The 23,903-nt window shown below is 41.6% G+C and overlaps 1 protein-coding gene across 3 annotated transcripts; it reads left to right on the plus strand.

Annotated features, from left to right (window-relative positions):
- The first annotated feature begins 145 nt into the window (after positions 1-145).
- FBXO4 (F-box protein 4) lies at positions 146-13,296 on the plus strand. Of its 3 annotated transcripts, none has more exons than XM_038402991.2 (7): positions 146-538; positions 3,331-3,566; positions 4,923-5,140; positions 6,373-6,448; positions 6,975-7,153; positions 8,336-8,403; positions 10,265-10,440. In XM_038402991.2, exons 1-7 carry the CDS (start codon positions 353-355, stop codon positions 10,304-10,306), a joined length of 1,005 nt encoding a protein of 334 aa, XP_038258919.1. In that variant the 5' UTR covers positions 146-352; the 3' UTR covers positions 10,307-10,440. The 3 variants fall into 3 exon arrangements, with proteins under 3 accessions (XP_038258919.1, XP_043370647.1, XP_038258918.1); XM_038402990.2 differs by lacking the exon at positions 8,336-8,403 and adding an exon at positions 13,056-13,296 and having other exon boundaries at positions 179-538; XM_043514712.1 differs by lacking the exons at positions 8,336-8,403; positions 10,265-10,440 and adding an exon at positions 13,056-13,296 and having other exon boundaries at positions 155-538.
- Positions 13,297-23,903: the final 10,607 nt, after the last annotated feature.

Genomic DNA, 23,903 nt, shown 5'->3' on the forward strand with positions numbered 1-23,903 from the left:
CGGGGGCCACGGGCCGCTGAGCTGCGGCCGGGGTCCCTGTTATCGTTCCGCGGGGGCGGGGCTCCCGCCCGGGCTCTGCAGCACCCGCAGGCGCGCGTGGGGCCCCCGGCTGGCCTCCGCCCGGGGCGCCGCGCGGAGCGGCCCGGCACCGCAGCTGGGAGGCGGCCGGGGCGCGGCGTGGGTTTTCGGTGACCCGGTAGCGCTCCCCGCCCCGCTCGCAGCCGGCTGGCGCCCTCCCCCCCCCCCCCGCGAGCTGGAGGCCGGGATCTCCGAGCCGCGCCCGGGCCTGGCACCGCCTGCCGAGAGCGAGCAGCGCCCCGGGGGCTCTCGGCCGCAGCCGGTGGGCGAGGCAATGGCAGCGGGCAACGCTGGGGACTGGGGCCGCCTGGAGTCCGCCCTGCGCGACGGCCTCCGCCTCCTCAGGGACCGGTGGGCCCGGGGGCCGAGGCAGCGCAGCGGGCAGGCGGCGGCCGCAGAGCGGTCGAGCAGCGGCCTAGAGGAGGCCGGCGAAGAGGTTTACGCCCTGCAGACGCTGCCGGTGAGTGAGGGACCCGGGTCCTGCCTCCCCTCCGCCCAGCCCAGCCCAGCCATCTGCCTCCCTCCGTCTCTAGCCCACCCACCCCGGGCTCTCCCCCTCGTCTCTCTGACCACTCCGGCCATCCGGTTCCCATCCTGTTTGCAGCACTTGGGTGCGCCCATACTTCAAAGGCACGATCAGATCATTCTGCCCTACCCTCAGAAATTACCACCTGGGGGTTCATGTCTGACACGACAAGGCTCTTTTTCACCCGGGTTCTCGCAACAAAATTTTTGGTGGCCTCCAACTCTTGCTGGTGGTCGCACTCACCCTTTTCCCTACAACAAGAAAAGGAGGACTTGTGGCACCGTAGAGACTAACAAATTTATCTGAGCATAAGCTTTCGTGAGCTACAGCTCCCTTCATCGGATGCATTCAGTGGAAAATACAGAGGGGAGATTTATATACACACACAGAACATGAGACAATGGGTGTTATCATACACACTGTAACGAGACTGATCAGGTAAGGTGAGCTATTACCAGCAGGAGAGGAAAAAAACCTTTTGAAGTGATAATCAAGGTGGGCCATTTAGAGCAGTTGATAAGAACATGTGAGGAACGGGCGGAGGGGGGGGGAGAAACGTGGGGAAAGGGGTGAGGAACAGTAGGGGGGGAATAAATATGAGTTTATTTCCCCATGTTTATTCCTTTCCCTACCTCCCCGCCCCCGGTTCCTCACGCGTTCTTGTCAGCTGCTGGAAGTGGCCCACCTTGATTATCACCACAAAAGGTTTTTTTTCTCTCCGTCTGGTAATAGCTCACCTTACCTGATCATTCTCGTTACAATGTGTATGGTAACACCCATTGTTTCATGTTCTCTGTGTATATAAAATCTCCCTGCTGTATTTTCCACTGCATGCATCTGATGACGTGAGCTGTAGCTCACAAAAGCTTATGCTCAAATAAATTTGTTACTCTCTAAGGTGCTTTAAGTACTCTTTTTGCACATATAGACTAACACAGCTGTTACTTTGAAACCTTTCCTACAACACTTAATTAACTTTAGGAAAAACAAATAAATATGTGTATATACATGTCCAAATCACTGTAACTTATTTATGTGTGGCTTTTTTTGCAGACACAGTAATAAAAATAATGCTGTTAAAAGTGATATTTGTATGTTTGTTAATATCACTTTTCACAGCAAGTCCTGGCAAATTAAGACCTGGTTGGAGGGTGAGGCAGCGGGGGCCAGGGAGGATGGATGTAGGGCTGGGGGAGGCTGCAGAGGCCAGAGGCGATGGATCGGAGGACCCCATCACTGCGTGGTCGGGGATGAGGGTTGGCGCTGGGGGTTGGTGCCCACTGCTGTGTGGTCAGGGCTGGGGATTGGGGGTGTCGGCACCCAGAGCCAGCACTTGCTGCCACAAGACCGGGGCCTTGGGTCAGCACCAAGGGTCAGCACTTGGGGTCCATGCCCACTGCCATGCGACCGCGGCAAGGCAGTGGCATCCGCATCCAGGGCCAGCACCTGCCGGAGCCCAGGGTTGGTGCCCGCTCTATGTGACCAAGGCTGGGGATCGGCGCCCATGGCCAGCACCCCCCGGAGCATAGGGTCGACATCCAGGAGTAGTGTCTGGGGTCAGCAACTAGGGCTGGGGGTAAGAGCATGTGGCCGGGGTTGACCCACTGGGGCAAGCAGCCACTGCTGGGGTTGGCGCTTGGGGTCCAAACCTGCTGCCATGTGGCCAAGGCTAGGGGTCAGCATCCAGAGCCAGCAAACCGCCGGAGCCCAAGGTGAGGGATCTGAACCCAGGGCCAGCACCCAGGGCTGGGGATCTGCATCCAGGGCTAGCAGCCACTGGAGCCCAGGGTTGGCGCCCAGGGTTAGTGACCATGGCTGGGGGTCAGAGTGTGCTGCCAGGGATCAGCGCCTGAGGCCTGCGGCTGCCACCGGGGTTGGGGGTTGGCACCATGTGGCAAGAGCCGGGGATCGGAGTCTGCGGCTGCACAGCCAGGGGTTGGAGCCTGAAGACCCGTGGCTGAAGGCCAGGGCTGCATGGCCAGAGCTGGGTCTGAAACCCTGCGGCTAGAGCCAGATGTTGGCACCTGAAGCCCCATGGCTGCAGCAGGTGATCTGCAGTCAAGCTCCCCAAGTCCCCATCCCAGGGCTAAAACGTGAGCCCCATTAAGCCACTCTTCCTCCCAGGTAGAGAACTCATCTTGCTCCTTCAGCATTGTTCTCCTCCTGTTTCCAGAGATGGTGCAGGGCGGCGCGTACAAGAGCAACAGGGAGGGAAGGGGAAGGCCTATGCTTTGCCCTCCCTCCCCACCAGTCACCACCCAGGAGGCTGTTGTGGCCACAGGGAAACCCCCTAGTGGCCGCATTCAGCCACGGTGGCCTCATTTGATAAGCGCTGATTCTAGCAAATAAAGGCATAACAAGATTCAGTGGCTGGAAGCTGAAATTATCAAAATTCAGTCTGGAGATAAAATGTATATTTTTTAACAATGAGTATAATCAAACATTTGGAGTCTAAATCCAGACTGGACATTTTTCTAAAAACTATGCTCTTATTCAGCCACAAATTGTTGGTCTAGATGCAGGGATTGCAGATAATCTATGGGCTGTGTTATGCAGGAAGTCAAGCATGGTCCCTTTTTGACTTTATAATGTAGTGATCTGTTTCATGTTTATACTTTTGCATGTGAAGTAATATTATTTTTGCTCTTATTTTTCCCTCCTAATCTCTTCTATTTGCATTAGTGAGGTCCTCGATCATTAAAACTGCTCTTCTTTAACGTTTTCAGATTGTTGTGCAGTTATACATTATGTCATTTCTCTCACCCCAAGACCTATGCCATTTGGGAAGCACAAATCAGTACTGGAGTTTAGCTGTGCGGGATCCATTGTTATGGCGATATTTTCTCTTGCGGGATCTCCCTTCTTGGTCTTCTGTTGACTGGAAATCACTTCCAGATGTGGAAATCTTTAATAAATCCTTTTCTGAGCTAAATAATAATGCATTGTATGACTATATGACAATGTAAGTATTTTACGTTTCTCCAATGTGTATAAAGCAGTATAATTCACCCCAAATCCAGATTTTAAAACCACAACTCTGCTAGTCTAATTACAGGAAAAATATTACTTGACTCTTGAAGTGGTTTTGCAGATAAAATGCATTTCTGGTTCCTTGAAAGGAAGTTTCTATTTATGTAACAATTCTGTCAGTTCTTTCTGTTTGCAATTTTCATACATACCTATTTAATTCCAAAGGATTTCAAAGCATTTTGCAAATGATACACATACAACGCCACAGAAATGCAGCCACCTCAGAATAGGAGTTAGAGAGCCAGCCACAGCATGCTATACAAAAACTGTGGTAGTAACATTTTTGCCCAGAAGACAAAGCAAACTCCTACTCTTACCAAAAGTACTATGTAGAGCAAATGGGATTTTAGTTTTTAAGGTCTTATCTGACAGACTCAGGTACAGAAAATTGCATGAAAAATCTATCTCTACAGTCGATCAATTACATTAAAAGAATATTAATTGTTACAAAGTCGAGCACTCATCGAATAAACCAGAGGTTATTTGGAAAAAAATAGTATTTCATGTAATAAGCATAATACTGTCCAGGCAACCTTAATTTTGGCATTTCCTAACTTTTGCATCTTGACTTAGGAACCTTAATGTTCTTTTAACATAGCTTTTTTTTTTGGATACAACTTCCTAATTTAAAAAAAAATGGGAAAAAAATCAGTTACTTGGAACAATATTGGCAATAATTGGTGTTCTCCAATATGTGGATCAGCTACTAGAGAGGAATGAGACACATGCTTTGCCAGTGCTGTGCTTTCACAATTATTTGCTGACAACAGAGAAATGTAGATGTTCAGGATTCCCGGGTTCAATTCTAGGTTCTGTGTTCAAGAGGGCACAGACCCTTATATCCCTGTGCTCCAAGCCTGTTCTTGTTCCCCTTTCTTTTATCCACCTCCTGGTTCCTGCCTCTCTCCCACTCTACTCTTGTTCAACTCCCTGCTTCTGCCCTCTGCACATCTATGTACATTCCTCTATTCCCCGCCTCTGCAGCTCTCCACCCACCTACTCTTCTGGTGCTCCCCATCCTCTGGCTCTTGTATCCCGCTGCTCTCCTGAGTACCAATCCAGTGCCTTAACCACAAAAACATTTCTCACTGGACCGAGACTTCTAATTTATTTACATAGGCTACATAACAACCATCAGTTAACAACTCTGTCACTACTGACCTCATTGATATGAATCAGCAACCTACAAGTCACAAGTAAAATACATTTGGGACCGAATTTGGTTGACAGTAATTAATATCGCCTCTGTATTTTGTGTTTAATTTCTAATTATATCTATTTTACCCAGATACAAAAAGAGCTGTCCTCCGAGTAGACATTTGAAATCAAGCCGTCACACATACGGAACTGTGACTTCATTTTTACAATCACTTGTCACGCAAGCAGAACCTCGCTTTGCCCTTTTTGGACCAGGTTTAGAAGAATTGGATGAATCTTTGGTGCGAAGAATGATGACTTGCCCAGACATTTTGCCTGTAGCTGGCTTACCTCAAAGACAAATCCATGGTAATAGTCAGTTGTTTCTTTAAAAACATGTTCTACAAGAGAAAAGGTGCTTTTTATACCTCCCTTTAAAACGAATATTAGTTTTATAGACTGTGTTATACAGGAGACTAGACTATATGATTGCAAAGACCCCTTTTGGCCTTAGGTTCTATGAATCTATACTAAAACTGGATTTTTTTTCTCTCTTTGGCTGATTAGAGGAATAAAATGCCATTGTAGAACAAAAAGCATTTGGGGTGAAATCTTGGGATCTTGAAGTCCGTGGGAAAACTCATATTGAAATCAATTTGGACGGGGAGGGGTGGGGAGGGAGAGGAGGTGTGTGTCAAGATTTTACCCTGTGGTTTTGGTCCAGAACTTAAAGTCAAACCTGCTGTTGATCATGGATAAGTCTTGAGCACAGTTTTCTTTAGCTGACATTAATACTATGTCCTTTTTTTAAAAAAAATTACTTTTGCTTGATTGCCTGCACTTTATACAAAAAAAGGAAAAGTGGATGACGGACCCCATTTCCTGCTATAATATCCTACTTAAATCTAAATTATATATGAGATTGGTAATAAAAAGCCTTTATTAAAAAGAACAGTGACCTAGGAAAATATAGGAAGTTGTTAAATGATTAATCAACAGGATTTTACATAAAATATAGTTCTAAACATCTGCAGTTTCCCCTCACTCTAAACCACAATAAAAAAAACTCAAAAATTATTTGGTTGGGAGCCACTGATATTTATTTATTCATAACTGATTTGGAACAATGAAGTTGTACTCACAGGTAGCATATGCAAATATGCATTTTGAGTGCTGTTTTCCTGCTGTTATATGTCACACTTGTTGATTCTTCTTTTAAATTAGGTGTAAGACATTTTGGATAGAACTTAACATGTAATTTAAGAACAGGAAGCGCAGTAGAACTTGATCCTGATTGGGGTGTCTAGGTGCTTCTGCAGTACAAATTTTAAATAACTTACTTATGTACTTGAAATATTTGCAAGTGCCATCCAATCTTTTATAGCAATACTTAATTAAATTACCAGCATCTCAATGTAATCAATTTAGTGTGTGTCTAAAGTCACATTCTGATGTAATGAATATATTTTCTTGTAATATAGAGACACACTTGATTAAATGTGTCCAATTTATGATCCCTATGGATTTTTCAGCCTTTGGCGTTAGCTGTCTTCAGCAACTGAATATTTTTATATCCTAAATTAATTTTGTTCCTCTTGTAGGGATTGGATCAGGAGTCAGTTTTCAATTTAATAACCATCAAAATTTCAATATTCTGACATTGTATTCAACTACCAGGTAAGGCTTGTTCTCTGCAAAAATAAAGCTGAATGGTCTCAGTTATTTTAGCTTTTTCTCCTGGTCTCAACCACGGATATAATTTGGGTATCACAGCATTTGATTGTTTCTGTAAATCAGGTGAATGGACATCTCCTGTAAATTACATCAATTGCCACTGCCACTCACAAATTGTGTGGCAGAGGGTAGGCCTAGTTTTTTAAATCTGGCCCAAAGAATCTTTGATCAGCATGAGTATGTGTGTGTGTGATGCATAAAGAGCAGTGCCTTTCCTTTTTGTGTCTCTAATTTTATTTTTGAAATTTATAAGCATGAATCTACCCATTGGTGCATATTAGTATGGATCTTGCAAAACTGGAAAACTATGCATGCAAATTATAAAAAGCTGTTTCAGGGATGAAACTGTTCTGCATGTTTTAGCCATTCCCCTCTTCCCTCTTTGTGGTGTCTCTCCCTTTTCCTATTCTGCTTCCAAATTAGTCAGGATAATTTTGTTAAATGTTTGGGTTGTTTTCATATTTTTCAGCATGGAAAGGAAGAGAGCAAGAACAGAGCAAACTGTTACAGTCAATAAGATGTTTTACCAGGAAAACAGCACAGGGGGGGATCAACAGGCAGTACACTACAGTGTAATTGCTCAGGTTAAAAAGGTGTGCCAAGTAGTTGATGGATTCATCTATGTTGCTAATGCGGAAGCTCATAAAAGTAAGGAATGTTTATTTTAACTATGTTGACTCATATTTTGTGGATGGTTGAGATGCTACTAGTACATGAGAATACATTTATACTTTGAAGGCCACATTCTGATTTTATTATTCACCTTCAGAAGTACAGAGAAAGATACTAATCAATACGAGTAAGAATTCTGAGTCCAAATGAAGTTAGTGTGGTTTCAGGACAGTTCTTACTAACGATTGACTACTGAATCTGCTATATAACTGGAGGAATTTAATTTTACAAGAACTCTAATAAGTGGGCTATATGCAGTTTTGCTATAATATAAAAGCAAGGTATGGTCAGTTATCCCTTTTGTGTAAATAATTGTTTGGTATGAATTCTTAATAATCTGAGCTAAAGATCAGAGCAAATGAGATGGGGATTTAAAAAATGTCAATTGGAAAGATTTAGTTTTGTTAATGGCTTTCTTGTTTAAGGAGACTAAGTAAAGTCCTCTTATTCATGTCTGAATACTAGTGACATCACAGCAGAATTTTTTGGAAGCCTTTGTGATCCATCACTAACTTTGCGCACACAGCAGCTGACTTCCCCTTGATCTGCCACACACCATCTGTCCTTCTGCTCACTGGTCATCATCTACTATGGTAGCCCACCACCATTCCTTCCATGATAACTCTCTAAAGGATATTTCCATCTTTATGCCAAATGTGACCAAAGTATATAAGTTTGCACCTGTTGACTTCCAAGAGCAGAGTTCACTTCTCTCCAATAATATTTCTAACATAAGCATGCATTGTCTTCTCCATCCAGGAGATATGCAAGAGTCTTTTCCAGCACCACATCTCTTCTTTTTTCTTCTTGTCAACTGTATTAGTTTTCCAGGATTCACATAAGTTGCTGTGGAAAAAATTAAGCTTTTGAGCAATCTAACCGTAATACATTTTGAGATACCATGGCTTTTCCACAGTTTCATGAGGGAGGCCTTGGCTGAGCAAGCCATCCCTAGTTGTATTCAGATTTCTTTGGAGCAGCCTCCTTGGTTGAATATGTATGATCCCAGATAATTAAATTAATCTATTGCCTCTACAGCTTCACTGCTGATCATGATATTTGCTTGCATCCTGTTGTTATTAATCATGTCAACATATGTGAATGTCATTTTTGCCACATTCAGGAATAGTCCATATTCCTCACTAACTGTTTTTTCAGATTTCAACATTTATTGCATTGCATCGATTGGTTTCACCAAAGAGCATCATATCATCAGCATATCTGAGGTTGGTTAAGAAGTGTCCATCAATGGAAGTCCCAGTTCCTTCCACCTTATCAAAATCTTCCAGGGCTTGTCTTATGATAAATTCTGCATATATGTTGAAAAGACCTGGGGACAGAATACACTCATGTCTCGTACTCTCCCCAATGGAAAACCACTCACTGTTGCTCACTGCTGTTCACACCATGGTCTGTTGTGAACAGTAGAGACTTGCAGTGAGTTCAGTGAGATGCTTTGGAGTAATCTACGAAACGCATTATCAATGGGTGATTATACTCCCTGCATTTTTCATTATATGACTGATATTTGCAATTTGATCACGTGCCTCACCCCTCTCTGAAACCAGCTTCTTGTGATGCTACTTCTGCTTGTGTCAATTGCTTCATGCAATCCTGAATTACGCAGAGCAATGCTTTAATTGTATGTGATATCAGGGAGATGGTTTGATAGTTACTGCACTCTGTTATATCCCCTTTCTTTGTAAAAGCCGAAAGATTCCTTTCATCCAGTCTTCCCGCCAATTTCAAATCATCCACGCATCGTTGCAAATTTTCCACATGAAAGCAATACCACAGTCACCAATTGCTTCTAGTAATTCTGCTGGTACATTATTTACCTCTGCTTCTTTTCCAAACTTCATTTTCCTAATAACATGTACCACTTCTTCTTGCCTCTGGCTCTGTACTCTCTTTTCTGTCATCCTGCATTGTAAGTGGCTCTGATGAGACATACAGGTTGGCACTGTAATCTGAATCACCTTCAGTAAGAACTGTGCCGTCATGATCTTTTATAATGCTCGGTCATGAGGAAAACTTTTTGGTAAGAAATGTGACCACTGTGAATATACTTTTTTATATTATTAGTCTCTTTATAATTCTCAAATTCCTCACATTTTGCCCTGATGTATTCACTTTTGTCTAGTCTGCCTTTGAATCTGTGTGCTCAGTTCCTTGTATTCTCTCCAGTGTTCTTCAGTTTCCAATCCACTCTTTCATTCTGTCATTTTTTCATTAGCTCAAACACCTTCTCCATTAACCATGGTGTGGTCCAACTCTGACTTCTCAGAAAGTGTGCTTAGATGGTTTTGAGCATGATAGTTTTCATTTTATTCCAGAGTTCATTCGGGTTGTTTCTTTTCTTTAAGGAGACTGTCCATTATCAAATGGTTGGTGAAGTTTCTACAGTTTCTCCTAATGTATGCACTGAAATATTGCATTAGTTTATCATATGTCTGGCACTGCACTGAAACAGAGTTCTGCTATCATCTAAAGTTCTTTCCTTGCTTATTTTCATGTCATGATGGTATAACTCTCCTTCTTTGACCTAGTCTTAAACAGTTGTGTGTTTTTTGATTTACCAGTCCATTAACGGGAAGTTGAATCAAACAGGTTACCTGTTGATTTTTAAAATTTGTTTCAGCTGGGAGTATTTAAACTAGAGCATGTATTTACATTTAGGATTGTTTCTAGCATCTCATTTTATTTATAGAAGATGTAAAACTATAATGAAGAAACATGTCCTGAATATCTTTTAATACTGAAGGTGTGTTTACTTTTTGTTTCTTCAACCATACTAGATTGTCTTCAAATCATTGCCTTTGAAAAGGAGGAAAAAGTTAAATCAGGAAGGGAGAGGTGGAAGGAAGAGGAAGGTGGGGCAACTTATTGCCCCAACTGCCTCTGTGAAAGTTAGGAAAATGGCCTATTGTGACTTTGGTTATTATCACTTGGAAGGTACTCCAATAACTACAATGATGTGTATCTTCCTAAGAACCAAGATAGAAGAAAATGGAATAAAGATGAGTTTAATTATATATAGCTGGGTTTGTATATAATCTAATACTCATATTTCAAACTGTTTTCTAGAACACGACCGTCAAGATGAATTTGCTCATATTTTGGCAATGATAGATCCAACTCTTGGGCCTCCAAACAGACCTGTACTGATTTTGTCCTGCACCTCTGAAGTTGGCATTAAAAGAATCCCTTGTGTTTACATGGCACATCAACTGCAATTAAATTTGCTAAGCCAACCATGGATGGTATCTTCACTTCTTAAAATATTTGTTTTCTCTTTATATTGTCTCGTGAGTGAGCAGTAATGTTTGAAGTGGACTTTAATATAAATGTTAGTGGCACTCTGTAGCTAAAGGAGAACTGCTAGGCAGAAAAGGCTAAATACAGATTTTAGGTAAAATATTTTCCTTTGCGTTCATAAGGATAATGTTGGAAAACTTTGTGTATTTTTAAAACATACCACTGTTATTTAGAAGACTACATAATTTGAATTAAAATATACTAGAAATTATAGAATTCATAATCTATGTGAAATTCTAAAGTTTGAAACTGTTCCTCCAAGAGTTATAAAAAGGAATTTCAAATAACCTGTGATTCCAACTGATACTGTGAAGGAAATAAGATGTCACAAAACAGCAGAGGGGAGGATTAAGAGAGAACTCTATAGGAAGTCAAAAATGTACAGCTTTTCTAATGTTTCAGAGTAGCAGCCGTGTTAGTCTGTATTCGCAAAAAGAAAAGGAGTACTTGTGGCACCTTAGAGACTAACAAATTTATTAGAGCATAAGCTTTCGTGAGCTACAGCTCACTTCATCGGATGCATTTGGTGGAAAAAACAGAGGAGAGATTTATATACACACACACAGAGAACATGAAACAATGGGTTTATCATACACACTGTAAGGAGAGTGATCACTTAAGATAAGCCATCACCAGCAGCGGGGGGGGGAAAGGAGGAAAACCTTTCATGGTGACAAGCAGGTAGGCTAATTCCAGCAGTTAACAAGAATATCAGAGGAACAGTGGGGGGTGGGGTGGGAGGGAGAAATACCATGGGGAAATAGTTTTACTTTGTGTAATGACTCATCCATTCCCAGTCTCTATTCAAGCCTAAGTTAATTGTATCCAGTTTGCAAATTAATTCCAATTCAGCAGTCTCTCGTTGGAGTCTGTTTTTGAAGCTTTTTTGTTGAAGGATAGCCACTGTTAGGTCTGTGATCGAGTGACCAGAGAGATTGAAGTGTTCTCCAATTGGTTTAGGAATAGGAATAGCGGTCAGTAGGTTTCCGATATAGGGTGGTGTTTATGTGACCATCGCTTATTAGCACCGTAGTGTCCAGGAAGTGGATCTCTTGTGTGGACTGGTCCAGGCTGAGGTTGATGGTGGGATGGAAATTGTTGAAATCATGGTGAAACCTACTGACCGCTATTCCTACCTACATGCCTCTAGCTTTCATCCAGATCATACCACTCGATCCATTGTCTACAGCCAAGCGCTACGATATAACCGCATTTGCTCCAACCCCTCAGACAGAGACAAACACCTACAAGATCTCTATCATGCATTCCTACAACTACAGTACCCACCTGCTGAAGTGAAGAAACAGATTGACAGAGCCAGAAGAGTACCCAGAAGTCACCTACTACAGGACAGGCCCAACAAAGAAAACAACAGAACGCCACTAGCCATCACCTTCAGCCCCCAACTAAAACCCCTCCAACGCATCATCAAAGATCTACAACCTATCCTGAAGGACGAGCCATCGCTCTCTCAGATCTTGGGAGACAGACCAGTCCTTGCTTACAGACAGCCCCCCAATCTGAAGCAAATACTCACCAGCAACCACACACCACACAACAGAACCACTAACCCAGGAACCTATCCTTGCAACAAAGCCCGTTGCCAACTCTGTCCACATATCTATTCAGGGGATACCATCATAGGGCCTAATCACATCAGCCACACTATCAGAGGCTCGTTCACCTGCGCATCTACCAATGTGATATATGCCATCATGTGCCAGCAATGCCCCTCTGCCATGTACATTGGCCAAACTGGACAGTCTCTACGTAAAAGAATGAATGGACACAAATCAGACGTCAAGAATTATAACATTCAAAAACCAATTGGAGAACACTTCAATCTCTCTGGTCACTCGATCACAGACCTAAGAGTGGCTATCCTTCAACAAAAAAGCTTCAAAAACAGACTCCAATGAGAGACTGCTGAATTGGAATTAATTTGCAAACTGGATACAATTAACTTAGGCTTGAATAGAGACTGGGAATGGATGAGTCATTACACAAAGTAAAACTATTTCCCCATGGTATTTCTCCCTCCCACCCCACCCCCCACTGTTCCTCTGATATTCTTGTTAACTGCTGGAATTAGCCTACCTGCTTGTCACCATGAAAGGTTTTCCTCCTTTCCCCCCCCTGCTGCTGGTGATGGCTTATCTTAAGTGATCACTCTCCTTACAGTGTGTATGATAAACCCATTGTTTCATGTTCTCTGTGTGTGTGTATATAAATCTCTCCTCTGTTTTTTCCACCAAATGCATCCGATGAAGTGAGCTGTAGCTCACGAAAGCTTATGCTCTAATAAATTTGTTAGTCTCTAAGGTGCCACAAGTACAGCTTTTCTAATGACTCTCTTTATTCATCCTCTGAACAGTACTGTTTCCTTTCCCCTAATTTACTCTAAGAAACATGTTCTGTTTGAGGGACCTGGAAGCCAGTGACAAAACAGACAGATTTGACAATATTTTTAAGAACAAATATGGAATGTTAATCTAGTATCTGTACACCAAGTATGTATATCCATATACCACATTAACATCTGCCATTATTGGTTTTACAGGTGCAAGATTCTGTAGCTGCTACTTTAAGTGGACTGTTAAATGGAATTGAGTGGATCCTGGGAGAGGTTGAATGTAAAAATGCACAATGATCAAACTTGTTTAGTCATACTGTATGGACTTTGTCATTTGCAAAGAGTATGAAGTGAATATTTTGCCCTGATGTTGTACTGACAGATAAGAGATTTAAAAGGCAGCCCTCCGTGATTACAAATATTTTAATAATAAATATTCTTCCAAATATAGACTTGAATTATAACTGAAAGCAAGTTTGACTAGATACCAACATTTGACAAAGAAATGGGTTTGATTTTTTTTTTAATTTGCGGTTTTTATAATGCTTTTCATTCTCAGCATATTCTGTAATATAAAACATTCTGCAAACCTTGACCCCCAATTAGTTTAATGCCAGAACAACCCTCTCACCTAGGTATATGTCATACCAGATTTACGAAGCATACTACATGGAGATTCCTGATGACATAGGCAGCCATCTCCTATATAGTGTATTCCTTAAATGGCCAGCAAGACAAGAGACATGCCATGTACCACAATGTGCACTTAACTGATCATCTACTGTGCCATGTCTCCCGAAAGGGGCACATCGTATTTGACATTTGTTTCTCTCAGGGTTCCTTCTCCACTCTGAACTCTAGGGTACAGATTTGGGGACCCCCATGAAAGACCCCCCTAAGATTATTCTTACCAGCTTAGGTTAAAAACTTCCCCAAGGTACAAACTTTGCCTTGTCCTTGAACCGTATGCTGCCACCACCAAGCGTTTTAAACAAAGAACAGGGAAACAGACCACTTGGAAACATCTTCCCCCAGCAAAATATCCCCCCAAGCCCTACACATCCCCTTTCCTGGGGAGCTTGAGAATAATATCCTAACCAATTGGTAAAAAAAATCATCAAAGACCCAGATCCCTGGATCTTGGAACTATGGAAAAATCAGTCAGGTTCTTAAAAGAAGGATTTTATTAAAAAAAAGAAAGGTAAAAATAATCTCTGTAAAATCAGGATGGAAAATACTTTACAGGGTATTCAGATTCAATACACAGAGGATCCCCCTCTGGGCAAAACCTTAAAGTTACAGAAAACAGGAATAAACCTCCCTCTTAACACAGGGAAAATTCACATAAAACAAAAGATAAACTAATCTGCCTTGCCTGGCTTACCTATATTGGTTGCAATATTGGAGACTGGATTAGGATGGTTTGGCGAAGATGGAGTTCTGTCTTGTTCTCTCTTGGGACTGAGAGAGGCCAGACAGAAATCCATTTTCTCCAACCCATCTTAATCCAAGTCTCCAATATTGCAACCAGTATAGGAAAGCCAGGCAAGGCGGATTAGTTTATCTTTTGTTTTATGTGAATTTTCTCTATGTTAAGAGGGAGGTTTATTCCTGTTTTCTGTAACTTTAAGGTTTTGCCCAGAGTGGGATCCTCTGTGTTTTGAATCTGAATACCCAGTAAAAGTATTTTTCATCCTGATTTTACAGAAATGATTTTTACCTTTCTTTTAAGAACCTGACTGATTTTTCCATTGTTTCAAGATCCAGGAGTTTGGGTCTTTGATGATTTTGTAACCAGTTGGTTAGGATATTATTCTCAAGCCTCCCCAGGAAAGGGGGTGTGTAGGGTTTGGGGGGATATTTTGAGGGGAAAACGTCTCCAAGTGGTCTCTTTCCCTGTTCTTTGTTTAAAACGCTTGGTGGTGGCAGCATACTGTTCAAGGACAAGGCAAAGTTTGTACCTTGGGGAGGTTTTTAACCTAAGCTGGTAAGAATAAGCTTAGGGGGTCTTCATACGGGTCCCCACATCTGTACTCCAGAGTTCAGAGTGGGGAAGGAACCCTGACAGTTCCAAACACTGATCCTGGACTAGCTCCCGAAAAGGATAAAACAATTCTCTCCAGCACCATTGTTTAGGGAAAAGAGGTCAACATAAATGGGAATTGTTAGCTTAGACCAAAATTTTAAAAAATGAACATTTGATTGACTTTTTTCCTACATGTTCTTCATGACTATCAAGAGACATTAATAAAATTGAGCTGCGTCTGCTTTCTGCTGCAGTAATATTATCTTAAATTTCACATCCACCTGTCACCATGGGAACAACTGTCCTATTTCTTCATTAGAACATCCTGACATTATCTACTAGGCAGAGACATTATCTGCTAGGCTCTCAACTGGCAAACCTTCATACAAATACTTTTGGCAGCTAGAAAATATATGAAATGTAAATGTCTTGGTTCTACATTTTCTGTGGAGCTGAAATATTTTTATAAAATGGAAATAATATACCTAGAATTGGAATTGCAGTTTACATATTGCAGTGCTAGGGAACAAAATGGGCTTTTTCTCCTACTTTAAGTTAGTACTGTAGTTCCCACTCTCTCTTTGTTGCTTTTCACTGAATTATTGGATGGATACTACATACTTTTCCTTGGCTTTTGTTGACTTTCTGTGTATTTATTTTTTAATCTTCTTGCATTTTTTACTGTATATTTTTTTCTCTCTTATCTCAGTAAAACCTTCCTACTGACCAGAAAAGTACATGCAGCTCTGAGGATGGTGGCATGGGCCATACATAGGTCAAAGGGCAGCTCTGGGGAGCTAGGCCACATGTGTTTTCATGGAACTAAGGGCTGTGGGAAAAAAGAGAAAGTTGAGCCTGCAGCCCTGTGTGAGTAGCTCCAACAGCTGGCTGCAAGAGGGGCTACTATGGGATCAGAGTAGGAAAATAGGCAGTTTTCATGGAGCCAGTCGTCTCTGCTTTACCTGCACCTCCATTCATGGCACTTGGATACTACAGTGGTGAGGATCATACAAGTACCTGTATAGAACAATGTTATAATTCTGTATTCATAGGCGTAACAGCCCTCTACCTCTGACATATTTCGGGTGAACGTTCTATCAATAGTATAAAAGGAAGCTAGTGTCTCTAGTTTTACTATTAAGATCTCTGTGAGAAATGAGGGCACTTAATATTTGGGAGGCCTGGGTCCTCAAGCAGAACTGTCCAGAGTGAGGCCTATGAAGAGAAAATACAAACACGTTTAGATGCCAGAGCATGCACAGCAAATTTTCCAGAATAACTTCATCATTCCTGCTATCAGAATACAGAGGACTTTACAAGTGGCCCTTACTCCCATTATCACTGAATGGAAGGTTGAATTGGTCTCACTCCTGCAAAATATCTATTTCAAAACATTCCATTTGCAAAGTTCCTTTTTTAAAAACTTTCCAGTGATTGATATTTAGGCCGGGGGTAGAAATAAAGGAAATTCAAAAACATTTCTTGTTTCTATAGCCTCAGGTAGCCAAGGCCTCCTAACTGTTGTTGTATCAGCGCTCATAAGGGACAATTTGGAGTTCTAAGATTAACCCTGGGAACACCAATATGCCTATTCTAGCTTTTATTTTTTAATAGTGTGTATGTGTGTATAGTCCTCTCGTAAGATACTCTATAGAACAGAAGAGATAAAACACATGTATAATGCAATCAATATTTTGGATAAATACCGTAAATACATATGAATCTCAATACTTTGTAATATGGCTTCATGTGAACTGCTGGTTGTAAAAAAATAATAATAAAAAAATGCTACTATAGTCTAATAGCCATTCTGCTCTCTAGAGAGAGAATGCAACTGTCTCTGGTCCACTGCAGCTCCTACTGTTTCATACACTGGGAAGGAGGATTCATTAATGCAATGATCGCTATTGTAATAGCACTCTCTTTTCTCCTTTCAAAAATGTGTAATAAATTGTTTTTTAAAGATGTTTCTTATTTGTGTGGGCACCATAAACATCTGTGCTGTCCAGTAACGGTTAACAAAAATACCTCTTCCATGATGCAATTGTTAAACATATTGGTGCAGAAATATGGTCATAGACCAAAACAATGATGTTATTTTCAAGAGTATGGGAAGGTAACAAGTTTCAGGTAGAAAAAGGAGAAAATAGATACAGGGAATTTTTTTTTCTTTTACTTTTTCAGAAGGTAACATGAACAATGGGGAGAGTTAAAGAGAATTTGAAAAAAAAAAGTTCTTCATATTGTCTTGTATAACATTTTTATTTAAGGGATGTGTAACAGTAACAGCTGCTTTGCATAATCAAGTCAGTTACCATACTCAAGTGTTTGATACATAGAAACTGTTAGTGATATACTTGGGCTCCAATGACTGTTGGTGTTTGCAAACATCTCAAACTAAATGGCAATGTTTCGAAAACCAGACTTTCCTTCTGGTGAGAAGGAATAGAAGAACATTTATTTCAAGGCACAATAATACTGTTTTAATTAATTAGGCCACATGTTAGCAAATACTGCATTAAACCAAAATAACTGTGATTTTTCTTACGATATCTCTTTCCTAACATTTCCCAGTTGGCTCTGATCTTGGTTTCTACAAGTTACTTTCAAAGGTGTGATTTAATCTGAATATTTGTTACTCAATGATTTTTTTAAAGAAAAGGAAGTAGGGAAGGTACTATGGGGAATACCCTTTTTTGTGAGCTTAGAGAACACAGAGCAACTGCAATATGCACAATGTATCAAAACAATGGTAAACCACATTAGAAAAAAGCATGGAGAAAGATTAGATGGTCTCAAGTTGCAATGGGGGAGGTTTAGGTTGGATTTTGGGAAACACTATTTCACGAGGAGGGTGGTGAAGCACTGGAAATGGGTTCCCTAGAGAGGTGGCAGAATCGCCTTCTTTTGAGGTTTTTAAGGTCAGGCTTGACCAAGCCCTAGCTGGGATTTAGTTGGGGATTGGTCCTGCTTTGAGCGGGGGTTGAACTAGATGACCTCCTGAGGTCCCTTCCAACCCTAATCTTCTATGATTAGAGCTAGAAGTCATCTCGCCTAATACTTCTTACTTTTGTTTCAAATACTATTGGTTCCCAAAGTTTTAGAGTGAGCAATGTACCCCCTTCTTAGCTTCACATGTGCTCATTTAATTATGGGTGCTTTAGTAAGTTCAAGGCATGTATTGTGGGATTGGTCATAAATGCAGTAGCTCCACTGAATTCTGCGGTTTTAAAGCCATCTTTTGACGTATGTACTACACAAGCAGGTGCCTGCTTAAATCCCACATCTGGAAAATGGAAGCACTCTGCTGTTAAATTACCAGCTATTGCATGGAAATGGGATTTAGATACATTTATTGGATTACATTTTATAGTTTATCTAAGGCAGGACAGAGCTCCAAGAGTGAAATCCTGGCCCTATTGAACTGGATTGCAAAACTCTCACTGAGCACAAATGGGGCGAGGATTCCACCCCAGCTGTTCTGAAGGTGGAGCTGTCACTGATAAATACATGAATGATCATTAGTACTTGTGGGACAATGTCCGGGGCCAGAGGTTCTGAGGCTTCACCCATGACCCAAAATCCACCCAAAATATTTTCCACTGTTCTAGCTCCTAAAATGTTGTGAAATATAATATGCAGTGTTGTTATAGCCACGTTGGTCCCAGGATGTTAGAGAGAAAAGGTGGGCAACAGTTTCTGTTGGTGAGAGAGACAATCTTTCGAACTTGCACTGAGCTCTCTTCAGGACCTGTGTAAGCTCAAAAGCTTGTTTCTCTCACCAACAGAAGTTGGTCCAATAAAAGATATTACCTCACCCACCCTGTGAAATATAATGCAAGTTTATTGTGCCATACATGGCCAAAGTCAGCATTTATATTCAGTATCCACAAGTTCACATTAAAAAAATAATTCAAACATTCTTTTTGACATTTTCATGAATTGCATCTTCTGCATAACTATTGAATATGTGCTAAATATTCAATAAACCTAATTGCTGTGGCTATTTACAAATGATTGGTTATCTCCACAACCAGAATGGCCACAAACTTCTTTTTTAATGAAAGCTTGATTCTGTAGACAAAGTTTGTATACCTCATCTCACCACTCTCCAAAAGATGTTTTGGGGATTCACTTCCAAGTCTCTATCCCAGCATTGAGAATTCCTCTAGAAGAACAAACAACAAACAATCTCAAGAGTATAGGGGGTGCTGTGGTTTTTTGAGCTGAGAACCAGTTCCTGACATTTAAGTACAACCATTTTGCTTTGTTACACTACACAAAGTGGATTCTCCTCAAATGACAGTTTCTGGTTTAGCAAGCAGACCTAAGGGGCTTGCTTCCAAATTTGCCTATTGTAGACATCTTTCAGCATGAGTGCAGCTCTGCCAGTGTTAGTAATAATGAGTGCTGTAGACAGAGAAGAGGTGATTTTATCACTGTCATCTAAACCCATGGATTTAGTCAGCATGGTGGTAAAAAAATCTGTTCCCTAGCCACACTAGCTCTTCCAGTGTCACTATCTTTGGTGGAACATTTTCCCAATATAGATGTGCCCAATTATCATTTTCTTTGTTAAGCACATTGATTAGTCCGTGGCTGTTTATAACTGCTTGGTTTTCTTAAGTATTTAAGGGAGGGTCAGCAGCCAAATGGCATCATGTTCTACAAACAATGGGAAAGTTTTAGAGGGTTTTTTTGGAGGGGGGCGGGAGAGATGTGAAGGGTTGGAAATAAGACGAGTCAATTTAAATGAACATTTTTGACATATTCCTTTTGATTTTCCTATTTTTATAAAGAATTAGAAAACTTGCAAAGAAGTATACGTTTTTCTGTCTAGAAAAAAAATGTGTGTGTTTCTGGAAGACAAGGAGGAATTCAAGGTAAGAGCCTATTTTTTTTCTTCTTTTTATACGGTTTCATCAGTGGTGAACACAGGAATGCTGAACTGCACATGGGACTCCTAAATGACATCTAAGTCCTTTTCTCCTTCCCCATGAATAGTCTGACTGAGGATTAAAAACCCCTCTGTATAGATGACTGATAATCAGACACACTTAACAGCTGAAGGCATAAATGTGGCATGGGTCAAGAATGAGTCAGAGTCATTCATATGATAGCTCTTTATGCTTGGTGAGATGAGCTGATCTTAGTCCAATTCCTGCTGGAGATGTGTCCATATTACAAAATCCACCAGCACAATTGGCCCCCTTCTTGGGTAGTCTCAGCAGGAGTGTGAAGGAATCAAATGCTATGGAAAATGAACTACCCCATGATCCCTCCAGCTGGACTCCAACATCAGCAATGAGGAACATCAGTAGATCAGTGTAGGGAAGCCCAGCTTGTGCCTTTTCTATGGGCAAAGAAACATTTTACTTTTACTGATGTCACGCTCACATCTTTCACTAGTTCGGAATTCACTTGTGTAGTGTTGCTATTATATATCAAGCACTGAGTATGTTCTCAGCACTGTACAGGACTTAGAGATGTGGTCAGAGCCCTGACCTTGTAGTCTAAATACAGAGCAGTAAAACCGTGTTACATGGTTGTTTACTTTGAACGCTTGCTATAAGTGGAAGGAAGGATGAGAAAAAAACAAAGGGGAGGGGCAGGTGGCAAGGAAGGGACAGAAAGCTTGGACAGCAGATCTCAGTGCTGTATTTAGTGGGGAAAATTGTGATTGGGCAATGTTCTTGCAAATGTGTGTGAAGACAAGGTAACAGTTCAAAGATCTGTGCATGAGGGTCCTGAAAGTTTATAAAATGGCTACAGGGAAAGGTTAGAGGGAAGATGTTGACCTAGAAGGAATGGATAACTCAGTTGATATTAGTAGGAAATTGTCTTTCATCTTTAGGTTTAACTTCAGGCCAGATCTCATCCCTATCAAGGCAACACACTCATCCAGCAACACTCCATAATTCAATACAAGTGGGAGTCATGAGGAGTTTTGACAGACTTCTGTGGAAACAGGAGCTGGCCCTTAGGAGTAAATGACCTTTCATGGCTATCGTGTATCAGAGTTATGTCCATTGGTGTGACAGAGCACAGAAGAGTTCACATTGTTGCTGCCAGGTTTGTATTTTATTTTGTAAGCACACATAGGACCAATTCCTACTTCTTTTACACACTACAGTAGTGCCTATCAGTGTGGACTGAGTTAAATCAAAGTGATATTAATCATGATTTAAATCAGCAAGCAGGTATCCTGGATTTATATAATCAATTTTAATCTTATTTTGCATTTGCACTTTAATTATTTTCCTAAAGAAAGGTTCATTCTCATTGGATGGTACAACCATTAAAACATGGTATCTTAGGGCTTGACTACATTACGGGAGGGCAAGAGGGGTGGGGATGGCGGGGATCGATCTAAGTTATACAACTTCAGCTACATGAATAACGTAGCTGAAGTTGACGTACTTAGATCTACTTATCACGATGTCTTCACTGCGGTGTGTCAATGGAAGATGCTCTCTGGTTGATTCCCCTTGCGCTTTTCATTGAGGTGGAATACCGGAGTTGACGCTAGAGCAACTGGCAGTCGATTTATCGCATCTATACTAGACACGATAAATCGACCCCTGCTGGATCGATCACTGCTCATCAATACAGCCGGTAGTGTAGACAAGCTCATAGAAATGTAGGGCAGGAAGGGACTTTGAGAAGTCATCAAGTCCAGCCCTCTGCACTGTGTTCAGACTAAGTAAACCTAGACCATCCCTGACAGGTGTTTGTCCCACTTATTTTTTAAAGTTTCCAATGATGGGGACTCCACAATCTCCCTTGGAAATCTATTCCAGATCTTACCTATTCTTATACTTAGAAAGGTTTTCCTAATATCTAGTCTAAATCTCTATTGCTGCAAATTAAGTCCTTTACAGCTTGTCCTACTTTCAGTGGGCATAGAGAACAATTGATCCCCATTGTCTTTATAATAGCCCTTAACATATTGGAAGGCTGTTATCAGGTCTGTCCCTCCCCTCCTGCCCTCCCCCGTTTTCTTTTATCAAATCTAAACACGCCCAGGTTTTTTTAAAACTTTCCTCACAGGTCAGGTTTTCTGAACCTTTTATCATTTTTGTTTTTGTTCTCTGGACACTTTCCAATTTGTCCACATCTTTCCTAAATTGTAGTGCCCAGAATGGGACACAGTATACCAGCTGGGGCCTCACCAGTGCCAAATACAATGGGGCAATTACCTCCTGGGTCTCACATACAACACTCCTGTTAATACACCCCAGAATCATATATGCCTTTTTTGCAGCTGCATCACATTGACAACTCACATTCAGTTTGTGTTCAACTATAATCCCAGCTCCTTTTCAGCAGTTGTACCATCTAGACAGTTATTCCCCATTTTGTAGTTGTGCATTTGATTTTTCCTTCCTAAATGAAATACTTGGCACTTGTCTTTATTAAATTTCATTTTGCTGAATTCAGACCAATTCTTCAATTTGTCAAGGTCATTTTGAATTTTAAACCTGTGCTCCAAAGTGCTTGCAATCCCTCCCATCTTGGTGTCATTTGCACATTTTTTAAACATCTCTACTTCATTATCCAAGTCATTAAATAGTACCAGGACTGACCCTCCTGGGATCCCACTAGATACACCCTCCCAATTTGACAGCAAACCATTAATAACTACTCTGTGAGTACAGTCTTTCAACCAGTTGTCACCCAGCTTATAATAATTTCATCTAGACCAAGTTTCCCTAGTTTGCTTATGAGAATGTCATGCAGAACTGTGTCAAAAGCCTTACTAGAATCCAGGTATATCACATCTACTGTCCCCTACCCCTCCATCCACTATGTCAGTAATCCTATCAAAGTAGGAAAATGGTGTGGCATGATTTCTTCTTACACTGACTATTCCTTATAACCCTTTTCAGAGTAGCAGCCGTGTTAGTCTATATTCGCAAAAAAGAAAAGGAGTACTTGTGGCACCTTAGAGACTAACAAATTTATTTGAGCATAAGCTTTTGTGAGCTACAGCTCACTTCATCAGATGCATTCAGTGGAAAATACAGTGGGGAGATTTATATACACACACACACAGAGAACATGAAACAATGGGTTTTATCAGACACACTATTTCCCCATGTTATTTCCCCCCCCCCCCAACCTTCCACCATTCCCCAGACGCTCCTATCAACTGCTGGAAATGGCCCATCCTGACCACCACCACAAAAGGTTTTCCTCCCTCCCCCCTCACCTGCTGGCAATAGCTCATCCCGAGAGATCACTCAGTTGCCTTAGTAGCTGCCGAATTGCACCCCTCTCTCAGTCCAGGTGCCAGATGACCATCTAACTACCACCACCTAGTGGCAGATTCATGGCTAAGGACTGCCAGATTCACTAATCCTGTCCCCATCACCACTAGTCCATCACCGCAGAGCTTAGAAGGTTAGACAGATGTTATTTCCCATGGTAGAAGCCTGCGTGTGATTTCTTTTAATGTGGGGAAGCTGGTGTGCCTACAGTGACCACATGATCATGACAAGTTGGAGGTCTGGGGCCCAGTGGCAGGGAAAGTCCAAGACAACTGGAGATCTCCACTTGCTACCCCTTCATCCGCTTTCACAGCCATTGAGATCCGAGGACCCTCTTCTGCCTGATCCACCATTGAGGACTTGGGGGATTGGACCTCCAGACCAGTATGGAGTGAAAGTCACTGAGAATGACCTTCAGTCCATATTGGATTTTCTTGCACTTTCTTTCCGAAGCCTAGGACTCTCATTCAATATTGAGAAGACTAAAGTGCTCTATCAGCCTGCTTCAGGCCTTGCACTTGACCCACCACAAATCACCATCAAGGGTCAGACTTTGGAGACAGTTGAGTACTTTTGCTACCTCGGTAGCCAACTTTCTCAAAATGCAAAAATCGACGGTGAGATCCAGCACATGATCTAGTGCGCAAGTGCTTCCTTTGGGAAATTGCTTCGAAGCATTTTCACAGACCATGACCTATGGCAGAACACCAAGATCCAGGTCTGTAAGACAATTGTTGTTCCTACACTGCTCTATGGATG

The sequence above is a fragment of the Dermochelys coriacea genome, chromosome 5 (genome assembly GCF_009764565.3).
Source record: "Dermochelys coriacea isolate rDerCor1 chromosome 5, rDerCor1.pri.v4, whole genome shotgun sequence".
In the NCBI taxonomy this organism is placed as follows: Eukaryota; Metazoa; Chordata; order Testudines; family Dermochelyidae; genus Dermochelys; species Dermochelys coriacea.